The 25,720-nt window shown below is 49.2% G+C and overlaps 1 protein-coding gene across 3 annotated transcripts; it reads left to right on the top strand.

The window, feature by feature from the left end:
- Positions 1-25,385, top strand: DPP9 (dipeptidyl peptidase 9). Of its 3 annotated transcripts, none has more exons than XM_054013642.1 (21): positions 1-154; positions 2,033-2,122; positions 5,811-6,064; positions 9,822-9,934; positions 11,045-11,254; positions 11,480-11,648; positions 11,805-11,918; positions 12,188-12,316; positions 12,790-12,851; positions 13,212-13,312; positions 15,260-15,437; positions 16,285-16,450; positions 16,600-16,676; positions 18,391-18,543; positions 18,961-19,096; positions 19,861-20,006; positions 20,429-20,575; positions 20,743-20,895; positions 21,609-21,751; positions 22,424-22,535; positions 24,074-25,385. In XM_054013642.1, exons 2-21 carry the CDS (start codon positions 2,067-2,069, stop codon positions 24,164-24,166), a joined length of 2,712 nt encoding a protein of 903 aa, XP_053869617.1. In that variant the 5' UTR covers positions 1-154; positions 2,033-2,066; the 3' UTR covers positions 24,167-25,385. The 3 variants fall into 3 exon arrangements, with proteins under 3 accessions (XP_053869617.1, XP_053869618.1, XP_053869616.1); XM_054013643.1 differs by having other exon boundaries at positions 2-154; positions 11,081-11,254; positions 16,597-16,676; XM_054013641.1 differs by having other exon boundaries at positions 2-154; positions 16,597-16,676.
- The last annotated feature ends 335 nt before the right edge of the window (positions 25,386-25,720 follow it).

Here is a 25,720-nt window from a genome sequence, read left to right as displayed (position 1 = left end):
AGGTCGCGCCTGAGCAGGCCGACCCCCCTTCCCCTCCCCGTTTCCGGGGCTGCTGTCTGAGTGTCCGGGACATGGAGCGGGAGTGAAGGCGCCACCGCCCCGCCCCTCCCCGCTGAGGAGCCGCCCCGGCCGGGGGAGGACGCCGAGCCCCGGGGTGAGTACGGGGGGGGGGGAGACGCCCCTCCCCGCCGGGGCTCTGACTCCCCCTCCCCAGCCTGAGGGAGGGGCGGGGTCACTGCCCCCCACATGAGGGGCGGGGTCACTGCCCCCCTCCCGCAGGGGCTATGGCGCGGAGGGGGGAGGTTTCCCGGGGGGGGGGGCTGTCTCTGGCTGGGCCTCTGTCCCCATTGCCCAGGAGGATGGGGAGCCCCCCCCCAGTGCCTGGGGGGCTGTGTCACTGGCTCCCCCTCCCCAGATTTCCTGGGAGGAATGGGGAGCCTCGTCCCTATTGCCCTGGGGGTGGGGGGATGTCACTCTCCCCCCCCCAGTCTCTTGGAGGGCGGGGGAGTCTGCTCCCCTGGCTGCCTCCTGGGGGTGCGGGTGGAGTGGGGGGGAGGAGGAATGTGCTCACTCCTTATTGTCCAGGCAAGCGTCGACTCACCCTTTTGGCAGCTGGGCCGGAGGTTACAGTGACACACATTCCAGCTGCCCTCTTTGCTTGGCATTGCCTTGGCAGCCGGCTCCCTCCTACAGAGAAATAACCGCTTCTCTGGCCTGGCCTGTGACAGGAGCTTGGGCAGGGCTTCTCTGCCTCGCCGTTAATGCCAGTCGCTGTTGGCAGCTGCTCCATGCCAAGCCCTATTCCTCTCTGTGCAAGTTCTTATTGATTCCCCTATTTTGGGGTAGGTAGGTCTCAGAGCATCCAGACAACACAGGGAACCATGTTCGGCCTGGGAGTGACAGCATCTTTGTGGGGCTTGCAGATGCAGCAGCAGTCCAGGGTCTTGCTGACGAGATTATAATTGCCCATCTTCTCAGCCTCTCTGCCACATTTCTGATTTCTTAGGTCCCATTAGTTTGGGTCATCTTCAGTTGGGAGCCATCGGCGCTGCTGTGACTCTTCTGCATAGAGTTTGATCCCCTAAGGGATTGTAAAAGGGTGTCCATTGGGTCAGACCCAATTCCAGTCCTGATGTGGTTCATACGCGCATCTAAAACTGTCCCCAAAATACTGGCTGTTTCTGCCTAGCCCCACTTTGAGTTTTCTGGAGTCAGGGAACATCATGGCCTGGAGCTCTCCCTGATGGAGAGGGCAAGTGAAATAGCCTCTGTACCTAGCCTCCCCTAGTGTGCTGTTGGGTGATAAGAGGTGATGGTTGTTTGGACAGGCCCAGGGGTCTGCTAGTGAAGGCTGTTAATGCTGCAGACCTGGGGCGTATTTACAATCCAAAGCTCTACAAGGGGATGGGAGATGAGGGGGAGGTCCCATTGTACTTTCAGGATTTTCTTGGCTAGGATTTTGGGTGAGGGAAGAGTTATGCATTAAAGACCCATTCCTCTTTACGGTCTTAAGGAGCAATAACATCTTGTAAATACCAATGACCCTGGATGTTTTGTCGCAGTCATCAGGGTGTTGCTGAGACAGAGAATTGCCAGCTCTGTAAACAAGAGGGGGTTATATTCTTGGTGGAGCTGGTGCCTGAAATATATGCAACAGACTTGAGTACTCTCTCTACTCTAGGGTCTTACAGCAATCTGGGCATTAAAGATTGAGATCATTCAGAAGATTTTAACTGGGAATGTGGCAGAAGAAAAAGCTGCTGACTACCTGCATGGTTCACTGCATACTCTGATATTTGGTGCTGAGAAGCTAGGAAATCCACCTCTTAAAATATCTGGGTATTAATATCCCATAAGGGTTAATTGAGATGGAACTGGACTGCAACGCAGAGATATCCCCAGGAAGCTGCTCGGTAGGCCCCAGGCTGTGTCAGCAACATGATTGATGGAGGACTCCTTTTACAGTATTTCATTCCCATGCCAGGGGGAACTGCGGTTACATGAGATCTGTTCTTTCTCTCTCCTCATCTAGTTTCCTGTCTTGCCCAAGGCTCGCTGAGTAGTTAATGCAGAAGATAAAGAGGGTTCGTCTGGAAAACGAGACTGCAGGAAGTTGGAGAAGGTAACTTTCCTGGTCTCTATCGGGATCTTTGTGGCCTTTGGGACCAAGTGGTCAGAGGGCTACAATGAACATTCTGAATGAGTGATGGACACAATAAACCACCACCTGTTAATTCTGCCCATGGCATCCTGTGTCCAACTGTATTGAGAGTGCCTGAAGTGTTTGAGGAAAATTACCTCTTTCCTACTGGAATTTAGGTTCCAGGCTTTAAAAGGTCTTTGTCTGCATTTGTCTACCCTAATGCTCCTCGCTCCCCTACCTTTGCGGTTTCTCTTTGGCCTAACTTTATTAAATTTCCCCCCTCCCCAAAACCTGCAGCCACGTAACCTTGTCAGATGTGGCAGATTAAGCAGGATGGTAAAACAGTATATTTGGACATCTTCAGACTCTTTTGTGTTGTGCCTGAGGAATACTGAACGTAGGATTAGAGGCTGACTGTTCCGCTTCCACTGAGATCATCTTGGATCTTGGGCCACGTCTATGCTGCAGGGTCTTGAGCAGCATATGTATGGTGCTGTAACTATGCCAGTTTAACCCCATTGTGTAGACGCACTCTGCAGCGATGGAAGGGTTTTTTTCTATTGCTGTGGGAAAACCACCTCCCCAAGTGACTGTAGCTAGGTCAACAGACGCATTCTTCCATTGACCTAAGCTGCAGCTACACCAGAGGTTAGGTCGGCGTAGCTCTGGTGCTCAGGAGTGTGGATTTTTCTCACCCCTGAATACTGTAGCTATGTCAACCTAAATTTTAAGTGTAGACCAGGCCTCAATCACAGTGTGTTCTACAGACAAAATTAACCAGGAAGGGGAGCAGTGGGGTTAGTCACTGTGGAGTGGGTGGTTGCAAGTATGTAAAATCTGGGTGTGAATGGACTGTCCTGGACTTAGGTCCCTGAAACCTGATCTGGCCTTGAAAGCCCTTCTTGTGAGGAGCAGTGTTGTTTGAATGATCACGTCACTAACCTTGAAGAGGCTTCACCAATTGGGTGGGAATTAGCTGTAGGGTGGAATGTCTTCACTTGCATGAAAGCTATTTTGTTTTACCAGCTGAGCAGACTTTTAAGATCCAAGCTGCCGTGAGATTTGGGAAGAGAGGCGTGTACCCAAATCACTGCTCTATCCCTCTTTATATCCTTATGTTCTCTGTGATGTATTTTTGATAGGCAGCAGTTTGCCTTGAAACACAGTATTAGTTACTTTGAAGGGGAAGGACATTAGACTGAATTTAATTCCCCCTGCATGGTTCTGCATTCACACTGGACAGACTCAAGACTGTTGACACTCTGCAAAGTCTTGGGAGAAAGTTCCTCAAAGCTTGGTCCAGCTTTTCATCCCGTTGTCCGCTGTCTTTGCCACTTTGGCTTTACTTGTGCTGCCTGCCATGGCCTGATGGGAAAGTACTTTTCTTTGTTTAATTTTCAAGCTGTGATTTGTTTTGTTGGTTGGCTTCAGGGTCATAGATATTAGGAGTAGTGGGGAGATGTTTATTTTGAGGTCCCCTTTCTGTAGCGTCCACATTGTATTTTGTTCTCTGCACCACTGAGAGACTCAGGAATTGGAAGCTGCCATTTTACTCTGTAGCTGTAACTTAACGGAGCCAAGCTGTATTTTAGTTCAGTTTTTCTGGCCTCGTGTACTGTGATCTGGTCTGCTGGTTATGCAGAGCCCACACCACTTTCTGGGTCTCAGGCAGCAGATTCTGTGTGTGGTTTGGATTGCTACTTGCCTAATCTCAGGTTAGTCTCTCAGAATGAAGTCAGGAAAGTAACAGATTGGAGGAGGAACTGTAAAGACTTTCCTTTTCCCTCTTGGTTAAAGGAAAAGAGGTTTGTGTGTTTGACATCACAAGAGGTATTTATTCATTAAGAGGGAAATCGAGTTGTCATTGTGCTTGACCGTTGAAAGGCATAATTCTATAGGACAGAATGTCTAATTGATAGTCAAATGAGATCAAGATGTAGGGAAGAAAACTTTATTCTGAAAAGGCTAGTGGAAGGTAGTGGGGAGTCCTCCAGGAATGCAGAAAGATTTCCTGGCAGAATCATTTGTGAGATAAAGTGGATTGAGATGAAACGATCTAACACTGGTTTATGAATTAACCACCCACCCCCAACTCCCGCCAGAATCAAACTGGGAGAGGGCTTGTTCAGGTCCTGCGTGGTGTTGAGGCTGCGCTTTCAGAGAGTTGGTGTATATTTCATGCAAATTAAATACTCAAGTCTGACAGGCACATGGTAGGATGGTCTCCTGTTGGAATGCAGACAAATCTCTTAAGGGGCAAGCTGCACTCCCTCATTTAAGAAATATGACTTTAAGAAGGAAGTCTTGGTTAACGCTGGGCTGTTTAGAACAGGGGTCTTTTTTAAACTCCTATAGACCTTATTTACTACATTGTTATATTGATGCAGCATCCAGGATGGTGATTCTGTCAAGGTGATGAGACCCCTCTGGTTTCATTTATTTTCCAGCAAACTGAAATCTTTGTCCCAGAGTAACAGAGCCTTGACCCCATAAGATGACCATGAAGAAAGATGGTCCAGCGGTTAGGGTGTTAGCCTGGGACATGGGTTCCTTCCCTGCTCCAGCACAAGTTACCTCAGTGTGTCAATTCCTATTTGTAAAGTAGCACTTGATAAAAGCATTGGCCTACCTCGTGGTGGTGTGAGGATAAATACATATTGAGGTGCTCAGATACCATGTTAATAGGTAGGACTAGGAAATAATAAAGGGACTAGTGCTGTGGTGATTTGAGGGTGCCATTGCAGAAATGTCACTTTTTTAAGAAGAAAATGAGCCTTGCAGATTAGCTTGCTCTTGGGTTACCTGGATCTATGCTCCCTGGGCCCTGGTTCCACTGAGAATAAGGTCCCTGCTCTGACTTGTGGGCCCTTGCCTCATCTGGAATAAGGTTGATCAAGGGCAGTGTATCCTGCTTCTGGACTGTGCAGATCCCAGAAGTGCCTAATGGCTGGAGGGGCTGAACTGGAAGGTTTTATGACTATGGGAGATGGGTTGTGGGTTTTATATAATGTGATACTTGGGAAATCAATGAGGGATTCCTGCTGATTATGCAGTAGGAGTCCAAGATATGCATTATTCCTGTGCCACTTTCCATTAGCCAACTCAATTGCACTGGTATCTTATTTTGTCATTTGTGCCACTTCACTCCTGGTTGCAGCAGCACGTCAAGTAAGGCAGGTGTCATGCCTTCGCTAAACCTATTTGAGATGCTTATCTGATCTCTGCAGGACAGGAAGGGGACTTTACTTCTGTATTCCCACAGGTCAGAAGTTTCTCTGTGCTCACCCATACATTGATGGTATCTTCCAATCAGGACCTATCCCATCTAAATGCCTGGAGTATGTTTCACTTAGGTCAAATGATTAAGCACTTGCTATACCAGGTGCTTTCCTGCCCTGACTGGTTTAACAGTTGACTTTTTTCCTGGAAGAAGTCCTGCAAATGAGTCTTGGGCTCAGTTAGCATCCTTTACCAAGCTGGGCGTGGGAGATGGAGTATTCCTTTCCATCTGGTACTGTTTGTTTAACTGGTAACCTTTATGAATGTGTAGGTAACTTTAGGATGTGTCCTTAGAAGTTACCTGAATGCTCAGAGCTCCCTGTGAGTGGATGGAATGTGCCTAATCCGATTCCCCACGTTAATTCATCTCCCCCACCTTCTTTCTCAGTTTCTTGACCAGTTCCGAGGGGGAAGAGAGGATGACTGCAGTGGATGCGCTGTCAGACAACACTGAAGTGGTCGAGATGGAGGACGCGCCTTCCCAGTTCCTGGTGGAGAAGCATTCGTGGGATGGGCTGCGTGACATCATTCACAGCAGCAGGAAGTATTCAGGCATGATAGTGAACAAGGCGCCCCATGATTTCCAATTTGTCCAGAAAACAGAAGAATCCAGCCCACATTCTCATCGCCTTTACTATCTGGGTAAGCCTGGATTCAGCCAGCCACCTTCCTTAGTAGGTCACCTCGATAGTCCCTTGGCAGAGCCAAACCCGTCTCTGTCAGGAGGGTAAGCTTTGTTGGCTGATGTCTCCATTCATCACTAGGCAGCCCGGTGCCAGAGAGGAAGGGGAAAAGAGAGGATGGTCTTGTGGTTAAAGCACTGGATTGGGACTCAGAAGATCTGGGTTCAGTTCCTGGCTCTGGTGTAGGCTTCTTGTATGATCTTGGGCTAGTCTCTTAATCTCTCCATGCCTCAGTTCCCCATGTGTTAAATGGAGATTAGCCTGCTTCTCTCCTACCCTTTGTTTAGACTGGACACTCTTCAGGGCAAGGACTAGCTGACTGCTTACATATAGTGGCTGACCCAAATAGGGCCCCAGCTTGGAACCTCTGTGTGCCACTGCCTCTTTTCATTTCTCAGGTGGACTTGGTTTGTCAGTTCTCCGAACTATGGAGTATTACCTCAAAGAAATGGGGATAATTTGGTTCTTTAAGCAGGTTGGCTATCCAGGGACCTGATAACTCTCCCTATGGTTATTGTATCCTTGCAAGCCCAGTGCATTTCATTGATTGGCCAGGTGATATCAGTTTTTTTCATAGAGGCAGCCCATCAGTCAGTCTTGTTGCTATTTTGCCCAATAAACTGGAAGAGACTGACCTTGCTGTGGGTGTTGTGAGGATAAATCGGTGCTTGTAAATACTTTGACAAGAGGAAAAATAACTAGGTAAGGGTTGGGTATTAATGATGTTTCCTAGGGAAATATTCTGTTCCTTACCAGAGACTTGAGAGAAGGCAGATCTTTGTGCTGTACCAGTTTATCGTTCTAGGCAGAACCATGATGAAACTAATAAGCAACAGTTAAATACAGTGGCTGGATTTTATAAGGGCTGGATAATTTTATGGTCCGTAATAATTAGTTTTACAGGCAGTGAAAGGGAAATATTTCATGCTCCAGGGCAAAGCTGATCATTACAGGGCTCAGTAAAGAACTTCCCCCATGTGCAACACTCCACACAACTGACCATGTTTCCCTGCAGTGGCCTCATTTTCCTTTGAAGCCTTGGATACTGGATTTGATGGACCAATGGTATGACCCATTCTGGTAACTCTAGCGTGCCTGTGACTGTTACTTATTGTAGTCCTCCGTACATTTTCATAGAGAAATTAGTGGAACTGGCACCCTGCAAACAAGTTAAACAGATGTGTTAAGAAGGAGGGAAAAGCATGTGGGTTCCTTAGTGAGAGAGTATGGACAATAATGGCTCTTCGTTAATTAAGTTTGTCCATGTGTCAGACCAGAATAGACACGTTAGATCCCCTTGGTGCTGGTTCTTTGGTGTAAGTGACAAAAGGTAGCCAGATATTTAAGTACAGTAGGACCTCAGAGTTATGAACACAAGAGTTATGAACTGACCAGTCAACCCCACACCTCATTTGGAACTGGAAGTGTGCACTCTGGCAGCAGCAAAGACCAAAAAAAGAGCAAATACAGAACAGTACTGTGTTAAATGTTAACTATTAAAAATAAAGGGAAAGTTTAATTTTTTTTTTTGACAAGTTAAGGAAACTGTTTCTGTGCTTGTTTCATTTAAATTAAGATGGTTAAAAGCAGTGGTTTTCTTCTGCATAGTAAAGTTCCAAAGTTGTATTAAGTCAGTGTCCAGTTGTAAACTTTTGAAAGAACGACCATAGCGTTTTGTTCAGAGTTATGAACAACCTCCGTTCCCGAGGTGTTTGTAACGGAGATTCTGCTGTAGTTGGCTTCTGAGTCTCATTTAATGTTAGTAATTTTTCTCCATCGTGTCAGGAGTTTCTAATTCATCGTCCTAGCTGACGTCGCACAGTAGAATGATGATGATGATTCTAGTATCCAGTGTTAAATGATATATCCATATGTTTGATGTTTAATTTTCATTGTTCCCCAAGAAGATATATGGAACACAGGAGCAGATTAGATGTTGGCCGACTACACCTCTACCTCGATATAACGCTGTCCTCGGGAGCCAAAAAATCTTACCGCGGTATAGGTGAAACCGCGTTAGATCGAACTTGCTTTGATCCACAGGAGTGCGCAGCTCCGCTCCCCTCCCCCCCCCCCCCCCCCCCCAGAGTGCTGCTTTACCGCGTTATATCCGAATTCGTGTTATATTGGGTCTCGTTATATGGGGGGAGAGGTGTATTTCAAAGCAGTGTCTAGTAATTAGATTTCAAAATATCTTAACTTCAAGGCATTCCCACAATATAGGGTAAAACCTTCCTACTCTATTACAGCCTCATTAAGCTGGGGTTGAATTGCCCGTTCTATTTGATCTGTACTGTAGTAGGTAGGTATTGTGAAGAATCTGATTCCGATTTAAGAGATGTGCCTGTTGACGTTTCACCAATATGCTTAAAAGCAGCATACCAGTATTTTCCCACGTTTAGCATAAGTATTGCTTTCCAAGCATCAGTGTGGATCTTATTGGCGTATGCCCTTTGAGGAGTGGGGAGGAGCGAGCAAATATTGTCTATTCGACCTTTGGAAAACTTTGATATCAGAACTGAGCATCTTTTCGACTTCATTTAAGGACCAAAATACAAAGTATTGAAAACTGGGGGACAATTCTTTTGCAGATACTGACAGTAGAGTTGTCATAGATATTAGTACAGTACGAGAATATCCATAGATCGATCTGGAGGTTCACAGGTGGTTGTAGTCACGGCCTTGAGAATGCATCTGTAGTATTGTCTGTGTCCCTGACTGCAGCCTGTTCTGTTTGAACATGTTAGATCTTTCCTGGGCTGTTCCCATAGATTCTCGTGTTGTATCATGGCAGATGCTGCTTATATTAAACACCACATGCTCAGCATTTCAGTGTTTCTGCATCTCTGAAGATTGTATGCTTATAAGTTGCTTTGCTTCCTGAGTTCTTATAACTATATTTAAATGTTAATTGTTGTAAAGTGAATTTAGTGACAGAATAACAGGCTTGGAGACTGAAGGCTTCCTCTTCTGCACAGAATAGATGCCACAGGGACAGTAGCATGGGAAGCTTCCCCCACATGGCATCCTGTCAGTGTACTACAGCCTTGATCTAGAGCATCCCCACCAGTAAAGGTGAAAGGAAACATTCATTGTCTCTGGTGCCTCTGCTGAAACTGCCAACATAGTTGCCAGCTGTGTTAGGTTTTTGAGGTTGGAAATTGGACCGGCACAAATAACTTCATTTTACCATGGCCACTGAACAGCCAGCAGATAGCAATGCCTTTTGGCCAGTATTCAACAAAGCCCCATTTGAACCTGGTCTCTAGGACCTAAAGCTGTAACAGGCTGGTTGTGTTTGTTGGAACGCTCTTTCCGGGTAGCAGATCTTCGTTGTGCTGAGGAATGTTAAGAGGGTTCTGCTGACGTGGACACACACAGCTACAGGGGTCAGCTCGCTAGAGTGAGGATCTAGGGTGGCGGCTGAGCAGACTGTAGAGAGGAACCCTAGGAGCCGCCAAAGCTGGGAGAGGGTTTGAGTAGGACTTAGTCCTGTTGAAAAATTTGCATGTTAATAAAATTAAAGCGTTTGGACCCTATGCAGTAAGTGGACTGTGTAAGAGCAGGTTGAGAAAGACACCTCTTAAAAAGTTCCTGAGCCATCTAGTCTTCCTGAATATTTAAGAAAATGGCCTTGTGTATCTGCCTTTCCTGGGTTAGTCCTGGCTGACTTCTCTGAAATTGCCCTGATTGTTTTGTTTTGTTCTCTCATACAGGGATGCCATATGGTAGCCGGGAGAATTCCCTTCTTTACTCAGAGATTCCCAAAAAGGTACGGAAAGAAGCCCTGCTACTCTTGTCATGGAAACAGATGCTGGATCACTTTCAGGTGAGGAGCCGCAACATACTCTTTGCTGTGGTGGTGCGTGGGGACCCAGGCTGACAGTAGGATGTTGGAGTGGTAGCTGGTATGTTGGAGTTCGGTGAAGTGGCATGCAAGGCAGGAACCAGGAGCAGGGCTTGGTGCTGTGGGCATGGCATTGGTAGAGTGCTGTGTGGGAAGATGCCTTCCCCAGTAATACAGGAGAGTGGCTGGTGTGCCAGGCATGGGGCTGGCAGTGAGAGCATGGAACGGGCTGGCAGTGAGAGCATGGAACAACAGCTGGCAGGGCAAGGACTGGTTTAACGCTGTACCTAAGTCTCCTGTTGCCTGCAGTCTACCTCCAGTTATAAACCAGTAACATAAACTGTTGGGAGAATAGACCAGAGCTCTGGCTGTCTTGGCCAGACTCCCCCACCTGCCCTCCCTCCATTTGCACATTGATTACCATGTTTATTTTTGATAACTTTGTACTTTTATCAAATGTGTAGAATAAGGATCAATCTGCTGTCTGCATTCTACACATACATTGCCAGCTAGACTCACATAAACCAGATTGAATTAGGAAGGGAAATGGATTCCCCCTCCCTATCTTCAAAGGGGCCTGGTGTTCTGGTACCATTAATAATTCGCCAGCCTCAGCAACAAGAGGGTGGAAGGTGTGGGACTGGCTTTTGACTTCTCAGGTCTTCTGCTAAGCAGAGATTTCAAGTGCCTGGAACTACACTTGGCTCTTCTCAGTCCCCTTGAAACTAACTCAAGAGTCCTGGAATAGCAGTTGTTTGCAGTGTCTGACTTGGAAGCTGTATATGAGAGGACATGGATAATGTCATTAGGTGAATTGGCTGCTCCTAATTTGCATAAACAAGCGGCAGCTCTTCCTCCGTTTTAAGGTGGAGGTGCCATTCATAGACTACAGGTCCAAGCCTTTGGCTCAGATCTAGATGGGGACATTGCAATTGGAAGGTCATGGGGGTGTAGCCTTTGTGGGCAACGCTTTCACACTAACGATGGTGGTGGCCATGCTGTAGGACTGCTGGCTGCATTTGGCTAGTGGGTTACATTCTGGCCACTCCTGGATTAGCTGGTCTCATTAATAAAGTGTTGCCATTCCTTCAGACCTGCAGATTGTCTCTCTCTGTCGTTCGCAACCAGGCAACCCCTCACCATGGGATGTACTCTAGGGAAGAAGAACTCCTGAGGGAACGCAAGCGTCTTGGGGTCTTTGGAATCACTTCCTACGATTTCCACAGCGAGAGCGGCCTCTTTCTTTTCCAGGCCAGCAACAGCCTCTTCCACTGTCGAGATGGGGGCCAGAATGGCTTCATGGTGGGTCTGCTAACGGCTGTTTGGGAGGTTTGAGGGATTCCGCAGTTCAGCGTGGTGTTCCCATAGTGGATACCTCTTGAGTCAGACCTTGGCTCTGGTCTGCCATCAAGTCTTGTTTTCTTGGTCTTGGTTCCTTTGTGGGTGGGCTGGAGCTATCGAGAAGTTTGTGCCTTTGTTTGAAGCTGAAAGCAGAATAGGGTCACATCATATGCCTTATTTCCCCAGGTGTCTCCAATGAAGCCGCTGGAAATCAAGACCCAGTGCACGGGACCTCGAATGGATCCCAAGATCTGCCCTGCCGACCCCTCCGTCTTTTCATTCATCAATAACAATGACTTGTGGGTAGCAAATATCGAGACAGGAGAGGAGAAACGGATGACTTATTGCCATAAAGGTAACCAGAACTGCTCCTCCACATCTGGAGGAGAATCGCCTCTTGCGACAAGAGTCTGACCAGAAGGATTTACTCCTGTTTTTCATCTGAGTCTCATTCCCTTTCTGGATCAGTCTTTCTATTAACTTCAACCGCTCTGCTCTCTTTTATCTGCAGGTTTATCCAACGTGTTAGATGACCCCAAATCAGCAGGTGTAGCCACATTTGTCATCCAGGAGGAGTTTGATCGGTTCACAGGGTACTGGTGGTGCCCCACAGCCACCCTAGAAGGTCAGTTCTCTGCTTAGCCCTGGAGAGGCCAGGCTGCATTGGTAACATAATTAATGGCCCCTTTAAGGTGCTGAGTTCCAAGTCATTCATTATGGGATGTGCACTGTGTGCTGGTAAATATTTGTGTGAATAGTTAGTAGGTGCGGCATGACCCTAAGGGAGATGTGGAAAACCAGTAGGCCCAGTATGTGCTGCTGTGGTGGTCCTTGCAAGTCGATACAATTGGGAAACTGCGTGATGGCAAATGGACCTATCTTGTCTTGTCCTAGGTTCAGAGGGTTGGAAAACGCTGCGGATCTTGTATGAGGAAGTGGACGAGTCAGAGGTGGAGATAATTCATGTTCCTTCACCTGCCCTGGAGGAGAGAAAAACGGATTCCTATCGGTACCCCAGGACAGGTCAGTGAGGCGCAGGGGAGCGACTAATGCAGCTGCTGCCTCATGCAGGCTGAAGCATCATCTGTGCTATCGACTTTGCATTATTAATCTAGATACTTACCAGGATTTAGGAGAAGGTCCGTAAATATTCAGGACAGTCTCTGAATCTGTCAGCACAAAGTTCATTGCAGGAAGGACAGCTAAGTAAAGGGATTGCTGTTACGAGATGGAGGGTATCCCTTTGCCATATTGCTGAGTACACTTGGAATCCCACCTTCTCCATACTGGGAATGCTTGTCCATGCATTCATTCACATGGGCAGGCATACTTCTCCACACATGGAATCTCTTATCTCCACACCAGCAATGCCATTCCCCAGGTGTATATCCAGACAGAGCCAGATAGCATCAGGCTCAGATTTTTGTTCTCCTGGGATGCTCCGACCGCTTGCCATCTGATAATGGTGTTCTCTCTCATTGCTTCTTCCTCTGCAGGTAGCAAAAATCCCAAGATCTCATTAAAACTGGCAGAGTTTAAAATGGACAGCCAGGGAAAGGTAAGCAGTGACTACTGCAACAGGAGCGACAGAGTCCTGTGGCACCTTATAGACTAGCAGACGTATTGGAGCATAAGCTTTCGTGGGTGAATACCCACTGATATTTGCAACAGGAGGGTTCTCCCGTCAGCATAGGTAATCCATCTCCTTGAGGGGCGGTAGCGAGGTCGACAAAACTTTTTCCGTTGACCTAGCACTGTCTAAACCCAGTGTTCGTTCGGCTTAGCTACATTTCTCAGGGGTGTGAGTTTTTCACACCCCTAAGAGACATAGCTAGGCTGCTGTAAGTTTTCATTGTAGACCAGCCCACAATGTTGAAACATCCTAGCTTTTTAATATTCTTTTGGTCTCTTGTTGCAGATCGTGTTCGCTCAGGACAAGGAGCTGGTACAGCCTTTTGCCACATTGTTCCCTACGGTGGAGTACATCGCCCGGGCTGGATGGACCAGAGATGGCAAATAGTACATAGTTTTTCTACCACACACTGCCCCCCACCCGCCCCACCAGTTTACTGAGCTATTACAGCCACTCACTGAAGAAATTTGCCTCTCACCTTCCACCATAAAGGCCTGGTTTTAAACCCACACAAGCCAGTCTTGGCTGTGCTTGACTCAGCCCCTGCAACAATATGGCCTTACACAGCACATGTAGTAACTGACCAAGTGGAGGACAGAGTGAAGGGCTTCACGTGTTCTAGCTTTTGTGGGTTTTAAGCCAGAACCGTAACACTGCCACAGGTGTAAATGACAGTGATGTATTAAGTGTGACCCCTCTCCCCCGGGAATTCAATTAAAATTCCATGACTAGGACCGTTAACCCATCATAGGCACATGGACACAACACTCTGATAGGAAATGAGAACTTTATAAAGGGTCACATCATTAAATGGAACAATGATTTGTCCTGCCGCTGTCTGTGACCATGTCAGAGGCATTAGAGGAAGGTGAAAAATTCCCACAATGCACCTAGTCTTTTGTGCATTCTGTATATTGGGAGAACTCCTTTATCTCCGCAGAGCTAGCGTACACTTCTGGAAGGTTAGTCTCTCAGCTGGCGTAGCTGTAGAAGTTGTTAATGGTCATAACATCCAGCCCTGAAGGACTGAGTGAATCTGTATTGGGGAACTTCTCATTTGGCTAGATGGGAAGGGGCTCTTGTATTAGGGTGTGTGTATTTTCTAAGGGGTGCCTGGAAGATTTAGCTACATGGTTCCTGACATGCTTTCCTTTGACCGTATATCGTTGTTTCCAAGTACAGCAGAAAAATAGTCCAGAGACCTTGGAGGTGAAGGTCCCGGCTCAGTGATTTGCTTTTCCAAGTACAAGAACCACGTCATGTTCATTTTTTCCCTTCCCCCACACAAACCTGGATGATTCTCAGACATGCTGTGGCTCTCTTTTTTCTTTAAAATTGTTACAGGACCCCAAAATAGCATCTGAAAAAAAATTCTTTCCTACTAAAATCTCTTTAATTTTGCTTAAAAAGCTTGCTAAGGTTTTGGCCGGCTTCAATCCAGATCCTACTTGTTTTGGCTATTTATAAATTGTTTTCAGGAGATGTAATTTCTGTGGCTGATCAATAACTGGAGCATGCTGCACTTTCCTTTGGGCCTGTTCTTGATTAATTCACCAGGCCCCAGCGCTAGGTTTACTCAGCGTTACATAGGAACCACAAGGCAGCGTTCTACTTCATGATACAACTGCCATGCACTAGGGCTCGTCGAGGTAGGCAGTACTCATGCGTTTATGAAATCAGGTCATGATCAGCAGGGTATCGTTCATGGGAGAACCTGCTCCTTCATCTTTCCCAGTTTTATAAACCCCTTCTGCTGTGGACACAGGCCCGAGGGGTGTCCAAACCAAGCAATGATGATCTGCCTCCTCTAGCCAGGAGGACTGCAATAGGGCACCGCTCCTGATTAATCAGCGGTCTCCCTTGAGAGAGACGAAGCTGAGACTGGAGCAACTCCTTCAGTTTGCACTGATCTTTGGTCTGTTCCTTTCCCCACTCGCATAGCCAGGCGGCAAGGAAGCTGCAAAGTGGTTATTTTAGTTTCTCGTTTTGTTTTGGGGGCTCATGATAATACAAGTGGCCCTTGCTACCCAAGGAGCGGGGCTGCCCACTGAAAAATTAAATTCTAAAAATGCAGCTCTGCTCATTGAGTTTCTTTGTAAATGGCCATTCTAGCAAATTCCCAAACAACCTGCTTGTATGTTACCCATGTACAATCCCATGGATGCCTTGGGATTCAAATGTATATGAGTCTTTCCAATAAATATGTAAGGCTGGAATGAGGGGGAGCCTAAATCCCCTTCTCGGCTGAGGAAAAGCTAGTGTGTTCTTGACATCCAAGATCTCTGTTCTGCAATGCTGTCAGTTTCACCTTTGCTAACTTCTTTCTTTCCCAGCGCCTGGGCCATGTTCCTAGACAGACCTCAGCAACGGCTCCAGTTAGTTCTCCTGCCTCCAGCGCTCTTTATCCCAGTACCAGAAAGTGAGGAGCAGCGCATCGAATTTGCCAAAGCCGTGCCAGAAAACGTCCAGCCATACGTGATCTATGAAGAAGTCACAGATGTGTGGATAAATGTAAGGGCACGGGGCTGTCCCAAATTAGAAACGGGCCCCTGGGTTTTCCCCCCATCCTCTTGAGTGTGAGACGTGCAACCAGCTTGGCCTTTGCCGATGCAGGTAGCCCTAGGAGACTGATAAAGTCCATGGTTACTCTGGCCCATGTCAAACTCTGGTCAAAGGACTGGTAGTGGGATAATAAAGAACGGTCACCTCTGGGTTACTGGTTCAAGCCTAGGTTGGAAAAGACAGTTGAGTGGCCAGAGTGAAATGAGTTAGTGAGTCTGACTCTTAGTAGACAGCTCTCCTCCTTGCAGACCTCATTCGCTGTGGTGCTAATTGACTTCTTCGTGAAGGTTCTGGCAGAGAGGTCAAGGAGGGAAGGGATCTTGAAGAGTGAACTATCCTCAGCCCTAGAATTGGTTCCTCTGTCAGGGATTAGGAAGTTGATGGACACGGGACGAGGGGACAGAGTTTGCATTCTCAGGGCTATCCTTGTTCTGTGGATAAACAGGACTTCGGTCTCCGGGGCTGTCAGTCAGACGCAGCTTGGTTTTAAAAAATTACACGGGAGGGGTGGGAGTGGGGGTGGAGGGCGTGTCTGCTGGACATGGGCATTTGAAAGGCCTCGTGGGCTCACTTGTGTCCTGGGGCCAGATGGAAAGGCTGACGTGCCTGGTTTTTTGAGCACACAGGGCTTTCCTTTGAGACGGTAAGTCAGGATCCGGCTTTCCCCACCATCTGTCATTTTGATTTCCCATGAAAGTGCCTGGGTTAGTGTTGGCTCCCTAAGCTGTGATTCTGTGTTATTCCAGCGTAGAGGCTGCCTGGCTCATGGTGCTTTTGTCCATCTCTTGTCTGCTAGGTTCACGATATCTTTTATCCTTTTGCCCAACTGGTGGGTGAGGAAGAAGAGCTCTGCTTCATCCGAGCCAACGAATGCCAGACCGGTTTCTGTCACTTGTACAGAGTCACCGCCATCCTAAAGCAGAGCAGCTATGACTGGACTCAGCCATATGTCCTTAGCGAAGGTGAGTGCAAATCCCCTCCCAACTGCGAGGAATATTCCCTCTCCTTTCTGCCTCACCCTCGACAGGAGGGCATTTCCGAATGTACTCAGCTCTTGCTCTCTGGCAGTGGGGATCTGTGTCTCATCCTTGCACTCCCTCTTTTCTAGAAGACTTCAAATGTCCTATCAAAGAGGAGGTCGCCCTGACCAGTGGGGAATGGGAGGTGTTGGCGAGGCATGGATCCAAGGTACCGGTTACCTTTCTTTTCTCTTGCAGTGCTCTGCTTCTGTACTCACTGCCCACAATCCTAGCATGTACCTTGTGCTACAGGCTCTTGGGACCAGCTACAACCGTTTAGGCTTCATTTTGTTTCTAGTTTCCTTTTTTATTGCTGCCTTCGCTTCCCCCAGGAGCACTGTAGCAGAGTGCACAGAAAGCTGATTGCCTTTAATCAGGTCTCTTATTGCTCCTTCTGGGAAACCACGTGGATCAGGCCATAAAAAGGAGTCGAGTGAGGTTTAATAGCCACAAAAAGACATTCTGTGCAAACCCATCGTGGGGCTGGATTGCGGCATTTTAACCCCAAAAGGCATTTGGGAATCGGGGACGTTACCTGGTGCTTGGAATTATCTGCTTCCATCTAGCTGATCCCTCTGCCGAGTGTTTTGAGAAACAGGCTGGGGAATTTAGTGTGATGGTGGAGAGGAGGGAACTGTGTGTCTACAGAATAGCCAGATAGGTGTTTTATTAGCCTGCTGCTGACTTATGGAAGGCCCGGTTCCTTTTCTGCTTTAAGAATGAGGTGGCCCTCAACCTAATCGCTCCGACCCAGTCGGTTTCAACTGAAATTACGAGCCTGTCTGCTCAGCCCCAATTAACGTGGATTTTCACTCACTTCGCACTCTTGAGGGCATGCAGCTAGTCTCAGCGGCTTTTCCCCGCTCTGGAATTCATCTTCTGTCCCTCACCCAGAGAAGCCACGTGGGATGTGCTGTTCGTTTTGGCCACGGTATTGTTCTGTGCACACGATGGCTGAAATTGTACTGGCAGCAATTATTTCAATGCGTTGGTTGCTCTGCAAGGTTCTATCCCTGTCTTCTTGGCTAATGTAGACGCTGCTGCAGACCCCAACGAGGCTGGGCTAAGAATAGCATTCGGGATTCAGAAACCTTAAGTTCCCTGTGAAGTTTCTAAAGCGGGCAGCTAGCTGTGGAGCTAAGCGCTGCTAGAACTCCGTTTAAAAGCCCTATTCTAGTCTAGCGTTACAACTCTAATGCAGCGTGACCTCCTCCAGGCTGGCCGGCCAGATCGTTTTAGAAACGGCTTGATCTGGACCGATGACTAAACAGAGACATGCAGTTGAATTAGGTTTGGGACTCTGTCATGGAGTAGTGGCTATTCCACCCCCTGCAAGGAATGTAGAGCATGAACATATAGCGTCGTGGTTGGACAGAAATGTTGGAGGTGCGCGCTGGTCAGGGAAGCAATGCTGGAACGCTGGGTAGATGCATCTGTGCTCCAACAGGGTTTCAGTCAGAATGAACAGAGGCAGAACATCCTTTTTTCCTGGCTTTGCTCTTTAGCACATAGGCACAGTGAGGCTTCCTCTGGACAGCTGGCTGTCTCCTCCGGTGCAAAGGACTAGGCTTTATCCTGTCTTACAGAACATACACAGTGCTTCTAGAACTTACCAGCTCAACAGATCTCATGCGCTAACCATTAATACCACAAGCACCCTGTACCGCTGCGATGTGTTTGATTAAGGTATATGTCCATATATAAAGTCAGCTATCTCATAGAACTGGAAGGGACCTTGAAAGGTCGTTGAGTCCAGTCCCCTGCCTTCATTAGCAGGACCAAGTACTGTCCCTGACTTTGCCTGGTGACAGATCGTTGCAGTGGGGGCAGGGAGCAGTCAGCTGTTTTTTCCTTTGACACTGAGCCCTCTGTTCTCTTGGCAGATCTGGGTGAATGAGGAGACGAAGCTGGTGTACTTCCAAGGCACGAAGGACACCCCATTGGAGCACCACCTCTATGTGGTCAATTACGAGTCCCCGAGCGAGATTGTACGGCTCACCACACTGGGCTTCTCTCACAGCTGCTCTATGAGCCAGGTCTGTTTGCCCCGTCCGTAGGATACCATGTAGGCTCCCTATCTTCCGGCTAGTATGAGTCCTGGCTAGTAATGATCCATGAGGGCTCCCTTAGATGCCGTGGCTGCTTGCTGGACTCTGATGGGAGTGATCCGGTGCCTACCATGATCTCCTGATGGGACTCCATAGATACCATCATGGGAAGTAGAGGTCCCTGCTGGTGCTCATTTGGAAGGCTTCATGATGGACTTACTCCTCTGGAGGAGTAGTGTGATGTTAACATGCCCCAGAGAGGAAGGCATGGGGGGGGGTTGGGGCGGGGGGGGAATAAGCGTTGGCTAGTTCTCAAGGCCCTGATAGGGATACAGACCCCCACTGAAGTGGCCTGAGGGAATAACCATCTTCGCTTAACCCCCATCAACTGTTTCTTGCCTGTAGAACTTTGACATGTTCATCAGCCACTACAGCAGCGTCAGCACCCCACCCTGCGTGCACGTCTACAAACTGAACGGCTCGGCTGACGACCCGCTCCACAAACAGCCCAAGTTCTGGGCCAGCATGATGGAAGCAGCCAGTAAGTCTTCCCCAATCCCCTCTGTGCTAGGCGACCTAGCCAGGAGAGCATCACTGATGCCAGTAACTGAATGTGATGGAAAGGGAGAGGCAAAGACCGGTAGATGGCAAATGACCTAGCTGATTTCCACCCTCCCATGGTGAAGTTGTGAAATCCTTGGAGAGAGCTCTTCAGTGGATTGCTTGACACAGACTGGGCATTGCTGGGGCCAGAGGGGCCCTAATGCTATACATTGGTACTACCCACCCCTTCCTTACAGGGTGCCAGGTTCTTTCCTGTGATGGTCTGCAGAGACGGGATGGGTGGGGATCCACTGACCGCTTCATCCAAGGAATGTGTGTAGCTGCTGGCTCCTCCTGTATTCCTGCTTTTGGTGCCCATAAAGAATTATTTTCAGCTCACAGCAGCTGTTGCACCCTGCTGGGAAGGCTTTCTCCCTCCACCCCATCCTCCTCTCCCCTTACAGGGTCACACTGGGCTGTGCATGGAACGAGGGGCTCGGAGCACAGCTTGGTGAAGTTTTGTATTGGGTTGTCCCAGCGCTGCGGGTGGTCAGTTCCCAGGTGCGGGCGGAGAGGGGCTCTTGTAAAGGAGGTTTTGCTAAGATCTGGGACAGTCCGTTCATCCTGAAAGGGAAGGTGGGGAGGGACCCCCGGTCTGAGGCACGTTGGGCAAAGGTTGAACTCACCTCGTTTGGGTTGGGGAGGATGATGAAAGCATGTTGTCCTTAGCCTGGTAGCTAGCGTCTGAACTGTTTCCCGCAGGCTGTCCTGCAGATTACATCCCCCCCGAAATCTTTCACTTCCGTACCCAGTCGGACGTAGAGCTCTATGGGATGGTCTACAAACCTCATAACGTCCAACCTGGAAAGAAGCACCCCACGGTGCTGTTCGTCTATGGAGGCCCTCAGGTAACAACCCAGCCACGGCCAGGACCAACCGCTGACCTTGGCTCTCCTCCGTGAGCCTGGTGGTGCGGTCCAGGACAGAGCTCTCCATAGCTCAGCTCTGCTGGGGGGGGAAAAGCACTCTGCATGATTGGAATTGGACAGCTTTGCCTGGAGTATTGTAAACCCCCTTTGGTGAACTGCAGATGGCTTCTCCCATTTAATCCAGAATTGCATAACTTCCCTAGTTAATGGCTTTTGCCCATCTGGCAAAATTGGTCGCCCAGCTCAGAACCTGATGGAATTTGGGAATGGCCAAGACTAGCTTTCTGCTAGTACAGAGCCCAGCCACGCTCAGTTGCTACTGTTGGTGGCCTCTAGTGGCTGAAAGGCTAAAGATTTCACTGGGGAACATTCCATGTGACTTGTCCTTTCTCCTGCTCTAGGTGCAGTTAGTGAATAACTCCTTCAAAGGTATTAAGTACCTAAGGCTCAACACGCTAGCGTCTCTAGGCTACGCAGTGGTGGTGATTGATGGAAGGGGCTCTTGCCAGCGAGGACTCAAATTTGAAGGGGCCCTTAAAAACCAGATGGTAATATCCTGTTTTACGGTGTCTCCTTTCACTTCCTTCCCTCTTCCCATCTCTTAGAACAGCCTGACTGTGTTTGTGTGTATTTCCCTCACTGCCTTGTTTGGTGTCTCTTCAGTTACAAGGGAGGAAACAAACTGACCTTACACCTTCCTGTTGCCTCCTCCTAGGGTCAGGTGGAGATAGAGGACCAGGTGGAAGGTTTACATTACGTAGCAGAAAAATACGGGTTCATTGACCTGAGTCGGGTAGCCATACATGGCTGGTCTTACGGGGGCTTCCTCTCCCTCATGGGCCTTATCTGTAAGCCCCATGTATTCAAGGTGAGTCTGGCTGGGGTCGGGGGTCCTTCTCTAAGTCCCTGCTGTGTCTGGGAGGAATAATACTGGGCAGGGAGGACTAGGGCTCTGAACCTGTCAGTGGCCTTTACTCTTTGTTGTCCTTGGTGGCTTGTGGACCCAGACTGTAATGAAGTGTGAAAAGTCCCTTCACCTCAGCCTGCTGCTAGCACGCCAGAGCTCCTCCCCAGAATCCGGCAGGTCAGCGTGCATCACACTTACGCTCTGGGTTTCAGGCTTGGCATGCGGGGACTCAAGCAGGTGGGGTTTAGGCACTGTGCAGAAGGAGACACTAGAGTGTGCTGAGCCAACTGTCTGATCATAGCACCTAAGAGCCCCAGTCCTGGGTCAGGACCCCATTGTGCCAGGTGCTGTACAAAGACAGTTTCTGCCCCAAAAAGGTTTAATGACACTGCATCCCCCAGCGACTGGCTGTAGCATGGCTTCCCGTGAGACTCACTGCCAGCACTGCAGTAGTGATTTTAATTCTTGAATTGGAAGGAAAATAACACATGGGGGAAGAAATTCACCAACCATCCAGACCTCTAAGTCCCTGACTTCCTGGTTGTGGGATACTCCAGTGCAAATGACCAGGGTTGGCAGGGGAGAATCGCCACTTGCAGAAACAGATGCCCCCCCACCCCCAAATGTCCTAGAAAAGGAAAAATTACCCCCCCCCCCAATTACCTGTTTGGCAGGTTGCTATAGCAGGTGCCCCTGTCACGGTTTGGATGGCGTACGATACTGGATACACCGAGCGGTACATGGATGTCCCAGAGAACAACCAGCAAGGTTATGAGGCTGGCTCGGTGGCGCTGCATGTAGAAAAACTCCCCAATGAGTGAGTACTGCGGGGTTGGATGCTCATAATTGGAAGCCCACCCTCTGGGCACCTGCACTGTGAGGAGTGGTAGAGAATCTGTAATGCTTTCTGGTGTGTGGGGCGGGTGTTGACGTTATTAAAAAGCTTACAGGAGTAACCCTTCCTAGTTTGTTGATTGTGCCTTGGGTTCTCCTCCCTGGTTCCTGAAACTCCGCTCTGCCAGCACTGGCCAGTGTAGAGCGTGTCAGGTACACTGGCCACCAGTTAGCACCAGTGAGTCCAAGTCTCCCAGGGAGAAGAGTCCTGGCCAGAGCAGGACACATCACCTTCCTGAATGGTTGAGCTGAGCTCCTTACTTGGAAGGAAGATCAAGATGCAGGAAGATGATGACCAGGGAGTCTAGCTAGAGGGTCTAGTTGGGGAAGAGTCTGTTCAGCTTGGAGAACATCTGTCCGGAGGGCCCTGAAGGTTTGTTTGGGTGATTCCAGGCCCCATTTAGCCTTATTTCTGCTCGGCTCATCGCTGCCTTCTGCAGCGAGCCGGGGTGGCACCGTGCTCACCACAGGGAAGAGGCAGGATTCCAAGCCTGTGGCACTGCACCATGCCAAGTGGGCTAGGGGCTGGCTGGCAGCTCCCTGCTCAGGGCTCCTGCAGGGCTTTGCTCTGATTCTCATCTTGTCCCATCTCCAGGCCAAACCGCTTGCTGATCCTCCATGGGTTTCTGGATGAAAATGTGCACTTTTTTCACACCAACTTTCTGGTCTCCCAGCTAATCCGGGCTGGAAAGCCTTACCAGCTGCAGGTAGGAGGGACTGGAGTGAGGTGGGAAGGTCTCTTTAGCCTGAAGGCAATGGAAAACTCCCCTCCTCCACCCCCCCAAGGGGAAATATGAGTGGAGTGTGGATGCTCTTTCACCTGGAGAAGCTGAGTTCTCTCTCCTATGACTTCCTGTGGGACTGGCTTGTTGGCAGCTGACTGCACAGGCCTGGCCAGTAGGTGGCACTCTGTCACTGCTTGATCCACTGCGTGTTCCAATACTGAGTAGTAGTTTGGAATCTGGACTCTCACCCTCTTGGCTGGTGTTTGTCCTTCCTCCCCTGCACTCTACGGCTGGGAATCTCATTTCCCCAGGTGGCCTCTGCCCTCTGGCAGTAGATACTTCTGCTGATGCCACTGAGTGGGCCTCTCAAGCCTTTGGCTCGCAGATAGCATGCCACCGTAATGGAGCGCCGGGGTCGCTGTCTCTCCGAACCGTCATTTGCTCCCCTAAAATGGACTACATCTTCTGAACCGAGCGGCAGGCTAACAGGAGGGAATGGCTCCATGTCTAGTTGGTAGCCGGTATTAAGCGGAGTGCCCCAAGGGTAGGTCCTGGGGCCGGTTTTGTTCAATATCTTCATTAATGATCTGGAGGAAGGCGTGGACTGCACCCTCAACAATTTTGCAGATGACACTAAGTTGCGGGGAGAGGTAGATATGCTGGAGGGTAGGGATAGGATACAGAGGGACCTAGACTAATTAATTAGAGGATTGGGCCAAAAGAAATCTGATGAGGTTCAGCAAGGACAAGTGCAGAGTCCTGCACTTAGGACAGAAGAATCCCATGCACTGTTACAGACTAGGGACCGAGTGGCTAGGCAGAAGTTCTGCAGAAAAGGACCTAGGGGTTACAGTGGACGAGAAGCTGGATACGGGTCAACAGTGTTCCCTTGTTGCCAAGAAGGCTAACGGCATTTTGGGCTGTATAAGTAGGGGCATTCCCCTCTATTCAACATTGTTGAGGCCTCGTCTGGAGTACTGTGTCCAGTTTTGGACCCCACATTACAAGAAGGATGTGGAAAAATTGGAACAAGTCCAGTGGAGGGCAACAAAAATGATTAGGGGGGCTGGAGCACATGACTTATGAGGAGAGCTGAAGGAACTGGGATTGTTTAGTCTGCAGAAGAGAAGAATGAGGGGGGATTTGATAGCTGCTTTCAACTTCCTGAAAGGGGGTTCCAAAGAGGATGGATCTAGACTGTTCTCAGTGGTACCAGATGACAGAACAAGGAGTAATGGTCTCAAGTTGCAGTGGGGGAGGTTTAGGTTGGATATTAGGAAAAACTATTTCACTAGGAGGGCGGTGAAGCACTGGAATGGGTTCCCTAGGGAGGTGGTGGAGTCTCCTTCCTTAGAGGTTTTTAAGGTCAGTCTTGACAAAGCCCTGGCTGGGATGATTTAGTTGGGGTTGGTCCTGCTTTGAGCAGGGGGTTGGACTAGATGACCTCCTGAGGTCCCTTCCAACCCTGAGATTCTATGACTTATTCCTAGTTAACGGCCATCCCTTTTGCTTCTGCGCAGATCTACCCCAACGAGAGACATAGTATTCGGTGCCCCGAGTCCGGAGAGCATTATGAAATCACACTGCTGCACTTTCTACAAGAATACCTCTGAGCGCACAGGCCTCTGCAAACTGTTGGACACTGACAGCTCAACTCTGCCTCCTGCCGCTGCCCGCCCCCAGCCCAAAAGCCTCCTCATCCAGTGGACAAATCACTGAGTGCCCACCCCCAAACAGGGGTGCTGCCTCCAGTGAGGGGGAGGGTGGAAGTCACCCCTCCAGTTTCCTCTGGACAGTGCCACCTTCCTTCACTTTCCAGCTGGAGCTCTGCCCTGCTCAGCCGCTCTCCTCTCTGGCCTGGTTGTTAATGCTTTTTTTTGCTGCTACTCCCTCTACGCTGGGAAATCAGTGGAGTGTCTCCAGAGGCGGAGGTCTGCCTCTTTCCTTTTTCCTTCCACTGCACCTCCACTCACCTGCAAGAACTCCGTGCCTGTGCTGGAGAAGGACGAGGCGAATCAGCAAGCTGCCTTAAGCCAGGAGGGAGAGGGTGATCCCCTGCTGCGTCCTGTGGAGTCTGATCACTGCTGCTGCTTCCTGGCCCGTACGTGACGAGCGTCTGAGCCCTGGGATCTGAGAAGAGCTCCGTAGAAGCATGCAACACTAGTCGTTTTTTTTTTTCTTTAATTTTGCATAGCAGATTGGGGGAAGCAGTTGGGGTTGGCGACAGTCAGCATCCTCGGGCACCTTTCTCCGCTCGCAGGCAGAACTGTGCCAACAGAGAGCATGGCAGCTGACGACAGCCAGGTCAGCACTCGCCTCTACAGAAACCACAGCAGCAGCATCTGGATTTTGCCACACACAATGGATATTTATGCAACTACTTCCCCCCCCCCCCCCCTTCTCTCTCCTTCCCGCCCCTCTACCCTTCTTCGTGCTGTGTCCCGACCCTGCCTTTCTCTCCTCACCCGTGCCCTGAGCTTTCAGACGTGCACTGAAATTGGCTGTGCTTCAGTTCTCTGCGGGTCAGTGACTGTTTCCCTCGCGCATCTATTTGGTGAACACTCTTCTGGTTTTTATTTTCCTACTCAACGGGAACTGCAGTTCCAGGGAGGGGGGGGGTCGAGCAATTGCACCTCAGGGTCGCACCCACCCCCGCAAGCCAATGGTTCTGCCAGGGGCGAAGAAAAAAAGAAACCCACCCTAATGAACCACATCAACTTGCCCTCGAGTATTTTAAGTGCGTATTATGAAAAGAAAATATTTTTATGGATTCTTATTCTTTTATAATTATGAGTGTACGATGTAGCGACTCATTAAAATATTGGAAGCAGACCCAGCAGTGCTCTCACTGGTCTTCAGACTGCCTGGGGAAGCTCGGGGAGGGAAGCAATGTCTTGCCCTGCCATGGCCGACCCTGCTGGCGGGGTGAGCGCAAAAGGCTCAGTTTTGTTGCTGCGGATTGGGAACATAGTACGCCCCTACAACATTCCTCCGGAAAACCATGAGCTGGTGGTTGAAATTGCAGACGCTGGGTCTCGTGGATTGTAAGCCTGCCACCGGCTGAGTGCGTCTTTGGGGGAGGATGTGTTTGAAAAGGTTGGCCTCAGGTCCGTATTTAGGTCCCATAATAAGTGGCCTGACTCTTCAAGAGGAGATGAACAACCAGC

The sequence above is a fragment of the Malaclemys terrapin genome, chromosome 24 (assembly GCF_027887155.1).
Source record: "Malaclemys terrapin pileata isolate rMalTer1 chromosome 24, rMalTer1.hap1, whole genome shotgun sequence".
In the NCBI taxonomy this organism is placed as follows: Eukaryota; Metazoa; Chordata; order Testudines; family Emydidae; genus Malaclemys; species Malaclemys terrapin.
Note: the sequence above shows the minus strand (reverse complement) of the source record. Positions and strands in the feature narration are given on the sequence as shown.